The sequence below is a fragment of the Pundamilia nyererei genome, unplaced genomic scaffold (genome assembly GCF_000239375.1).
Source record: "Pundamilia nyererei isolate P.nyererei 1_Seehausen unplaced genomic scaffold, PunNye1.0 scaffold00346, whole genome shotgun sequence".
Classification (NCBI taxonomy): Eukaryota; Metazoa; Chordata; class Actinopteri; order Cichliformes; family Cichlidae; genus Pundamilia; species Pundamilia nyererei.
The window spans coordinates 232,841-236,789 of record NW_005187747.1 but is presented as its reverse complement, the minus strand read 5'-3'; the positions used below and the strand labels follow the sequence as shown (position 1 = coordinate 236,789).

Below are 3,949 nucleotides of genomic sequence, written 5' to 3'. Positions count from 1 at the left end.
CCACACTGTCCTCCACCCTGTCCTTGACACTGTCCTCGCCCCTGTCCTCGCCCATCCTTGACACCGTCCTCGCCCCTGTCCTCGCTCCTGTCCTCGCTCCTGTCCTCCACCTGTCCTCGCCACTGTTCTCCACCCTGTCCTCGCCCCTGTCCTCCACACTGTCCTCGCCCCTGTCCTCCACCCTGTCCTCGACACTGTCCTCGCCTTGACACTGTCCTCGACACTGTCCTCGCCCATCCTTGACACCGTCCTCGCCCCTGTCCTCGCTCCTGTCCTCCACACTGTCCTCGACACTGTCCTCGCCCATCCTTGACACCGTCCTCGCCCCTGTCCTCGCTCCTGTCCTCCACACTGTCCTTGCCCCTGTCCTCCACACCGTCCTCGCCCCTGTCCTCGCTCCTGTCCTCCACACTGTCCTCGCCCCTGTCCTCGCTCCTGTCCTCCACACTGTCCTCCACACTGTCCTTGCCCCTGTCCTCCACACCGTCCTCGCCCCTGTCCTCGCTCCTGTCCTCCACACTGTCCTCCACACTGTCCTCGCCCCTGTCCTGCACATTTCGTCCCTGAAACATGGCTGTGAGTCAGGGCTGTGCAGGGGCCACAGCATGTGTGTGTCTGCATGATGAGGAGACGCTGCTGCTGTAAATGACAGAAATGTGTCAGCGCTGCTGTTCTGTGGTCATCAGTCGGGTTTGTGTCACAGATTATATCCTTACTTTTTGAAAAACAGGAACCTTAAATTGCTCGTCTGTTGCTGTGGTGTGAATGGTCTCTATCAGCTGTATGTATGCACTGCTTCACATTTTCCACAGTGAGCTGGATCGGAATCTTTGTCGGGCTGACTCTGGCCCGCGGGCCTCATGTTTGACACCAGCACTGAAGCCCTGATGTTCCTTCGGGGTTTTCTGATCAGAAAGGAGAGAGCGCCTCTCGCTGGAAGCCGTCAGTAAAGCAGCTCTGTGTCGGACACAACTGTGGAAGCACCGCAGGAACTCACGTGGTAGGCTTCGAGGCGCATCCTCTTGGCAGCGTTGCGTGATTCGCTCTCGCAGGCAGCAGCCAGGATGTTCTCAGCCATGGCCGAGGTGAGGTGAGGTGGAGTGGGGCGGGTCTGAAAACAACAGAAGCTCAGGGTCAGAGTCTTCGGGTTCTTCATCATCACGTTCACATCACTAACATCAAGGAAAATCATCCACAGCAGAAAAAAACAGAACAATTAACCAACGAGCTAAAAAAGCGATCAGCAGGAGAACATGAGGAGTGATCGTGAGAGTGGAAGGAAACGTCCAGGAGAAGGTAGTCAAACCGCTTCAGCTCACAGCGAGGAGGAAAACACACTGAGGAAGAGGAGGTGGAGATGAAGAATGAGGGCACCACAGGGAGGAAGAGCCTGAAGATGGAAAATAAGAGGTTTACAGGTGGGAGAGGAAGATGAAGGTAAACTGATGATCTGTGAGGAGAAGAGGAAAAACAAGAAGAAAAAGAGGATGAGGAGGAAGAACCAGAATAAGAAGAAGATGAAACAGCAGGAGATGAAGGACAAGAAAGCTTAGATGATGAAGAATAACATCAGCTATCCAAACATGTGTGTCTCCACCACCAGGGGCAGCAGAGACTGTGCCGTGATTGGTCAGTTTGTCCTCCACACTCTCAGACTACATTTATGACATTGACCTTCAGAGCTCAGACTCAGCTGTGATGATCACCTGTGAAAGCTCCTGGCTCTGACCTTTGCCCTCTGTGGACGCAGACGTGAGCACCGTGACAGAGACGCGCTGTGACTGCGTGGGACACGAGCTCCGAGTGTCTTTGTCACATGTTCCACTGCAGGCACCTGTACCTGTTCCTTTGGTATATTAACCTGAGCTCGTGTCCTCTTTAGCCCCCGTCCTTCTGACCTTGTGTTTAGGTCACAGTGAACAAACCGCTTCAGTCCATCTGAGACCTTCACTTTAAATGCGACTCTACAGAAGTTCAACCATCCCAGCTAACCTTTGAGAACCGGTCCCCTCGTCTCGCAGACGCCCCCTGCAGGGACCTCCAGGGTGGAGCAGATTAAAGAAATAAGCAAAGAAGAAGAGCAGCATGCATGTTGCAGTACCTCCATGCCGTTCTTCTTCATGCGACGGCAGGATTTGAGGTAGGTGCGGATGCGCTTGCGGGCGCGTTCCTGGAACTCTGGGAACTGTCTGCTGCAGGACTCGATGATGGCCTGGATCTTCTCCTTAGGCTGCTTGGAGATAGGCACCATCCGATCCAAGTTCTCATCCACAAACAGACGCACAAACATCTGCAGGAGAGTGCACACACACAGCAGGTAATGCCTACATGCATTGACACAGTTCATACACTGGAGAGGAGTTGAACAAAGACAAAGATAACAGCTGGACTGTTTTCATAACACCTGTTTAAATGGTTTTAAGTCTTAAAGTTTGCATCTGTAGGGGGTGTGGTCTATTGACTGACTGTCTGCTAGGCTGAACTGGACCTCTGCACCATGCTTGTGTTGTTGGAGCCTTTTGGAGCATTTTCAATGCACAGATGTGATCAGCACTGATCAGCATCCTCTGCTCCTTGTCTGTTCTTCGCTCTAAGCAAACGGTCGTTGGCTGTTCGTCTCTGCTGGGCAGAGCGTGTGAACACCTGTCTGCAGTGTCTGGAAGCACAGCTAACGCTAGCTTTGATCATTCGGTAGATTGTGATAATAAAAGTGGATGAAGGTTCAGATGTGCCGTGCTTTGGATCGATGCCTCGAACAGCTGTCCGACATTTCTGTTTATCAGCATAACGTTTGTTGATGGACGTCATTCAAAGCGCCGTCTCTCACTTACATTAAAGGCTTTTAATCTCTCGGGGTCGACGCCCTCCGTGTCGTTCATCTTGTCGTTGTCGTCATGGTCGTCGTGGTCGTCGTCATCATCATCGGGAGCGCCCTGGCTGCCATGACGCCCCACGGTCAAGTCTTCAGCGCTCAAGTCCATTTTCATGCTGTCGTAGCTGCCGCCCGAACTGTACTGTGGGGACTGAACACACACACGCACACACACGCACACACACGCACACACACACGCACACACACACACGCACGGTTACGAGCGGCTCTCTGTTCTACACGTTTCAGGGCTGTTCCGACGGACTCGTCCTTAATAAAACACTAATTAAGAGTCTTGTTAGCGTCTGACGGCTCGCCAATGAAAAGGTGCCTACACAGCAAAATCTCCAGTGTTAAATTAACACTGGAGATTTTGCTGTGTAACTATAAAGATTTCGTTCACTGCTGCAGACACTCAGACATCATCATGACGAGTAATTATCAGCTGGAGAACAGTCCAGGCAGGATCACCTTACTAATACTTGAACACTTTCAAGAGAACCAAGTCAAATACTGGTTCCCTCTCACAGCACGAGGAACACCGCCTTTAAAAACACAAATACAGGACAGGCTGCCATCAAAAAACCAGGAAACACATGAAAGAAAACCAGTGAGACTTCTGGGAGAAGCTCTGTGTGCAGCTGGAGGTCAAACTGAGAGGCTCGGCGGTAAAACGGTGCAGAAACCAGTAAAGAATGTTTTCAAGAGTTTTGAGGTATGTGCTCAGAGCAAAGTTCAGATGGAAACATCAGACTGACGTATCAGATCTATGACATCACAGAGAGTCTGAGCCGCTGACTGTGTGAGACGAATGCTTTTATTGTGACGGGCAGAAACAGGAAGAAGTCCACAGAACAAATTGTGGTTCCGTTACGGATGACGTCATGACGACCGGGTCGTCGCTGCTAACGAAACCTGAACTAAGCATGGAGCCCAGGCAGTCATGTGACTCCTGAAAGAAACCCACTCAAGCTGTGTTAGACCGCACTCCATAACAGCGTGCACATGCACACACACACACAAACATGCACAAACACACACACAGACACACACACAAACACACACACACACACACAC

The 3,949-nt window shown here is 51.7% G+C and overlaps 1 protein-coding gene across 1 annotated transcript in view; it reads right to left on the bottom strand.

Moving 5' to 3' along the window:
- The window catches only part of LOC102206659 (nucleolar protein 4-like), a 101,972-nt gene that overhangs the window by 3,863 nt on the left and 94,160 nt on the right, over positions 1–3,949 (bottom strand). Inside the window, exons 7-9 of the mRNA XM_005752137.2 lie at positions 2,832–3,023; positions 2,102–2,290; positions 998–1,111 (exon numbers count right to left, since the gene is read on the bottom strand). Of these exons, the coding sequence (XP_005752194.1) occupies positions 998–1,111; positions 2,102–2,290; positions 2,832–3,023 (495 nt within the window). The remainder of the gene's footprint in view (positions 1–997; positions 1,112–2,101; positions 2,291–2,831; positions 3,024–3,949) is intronic.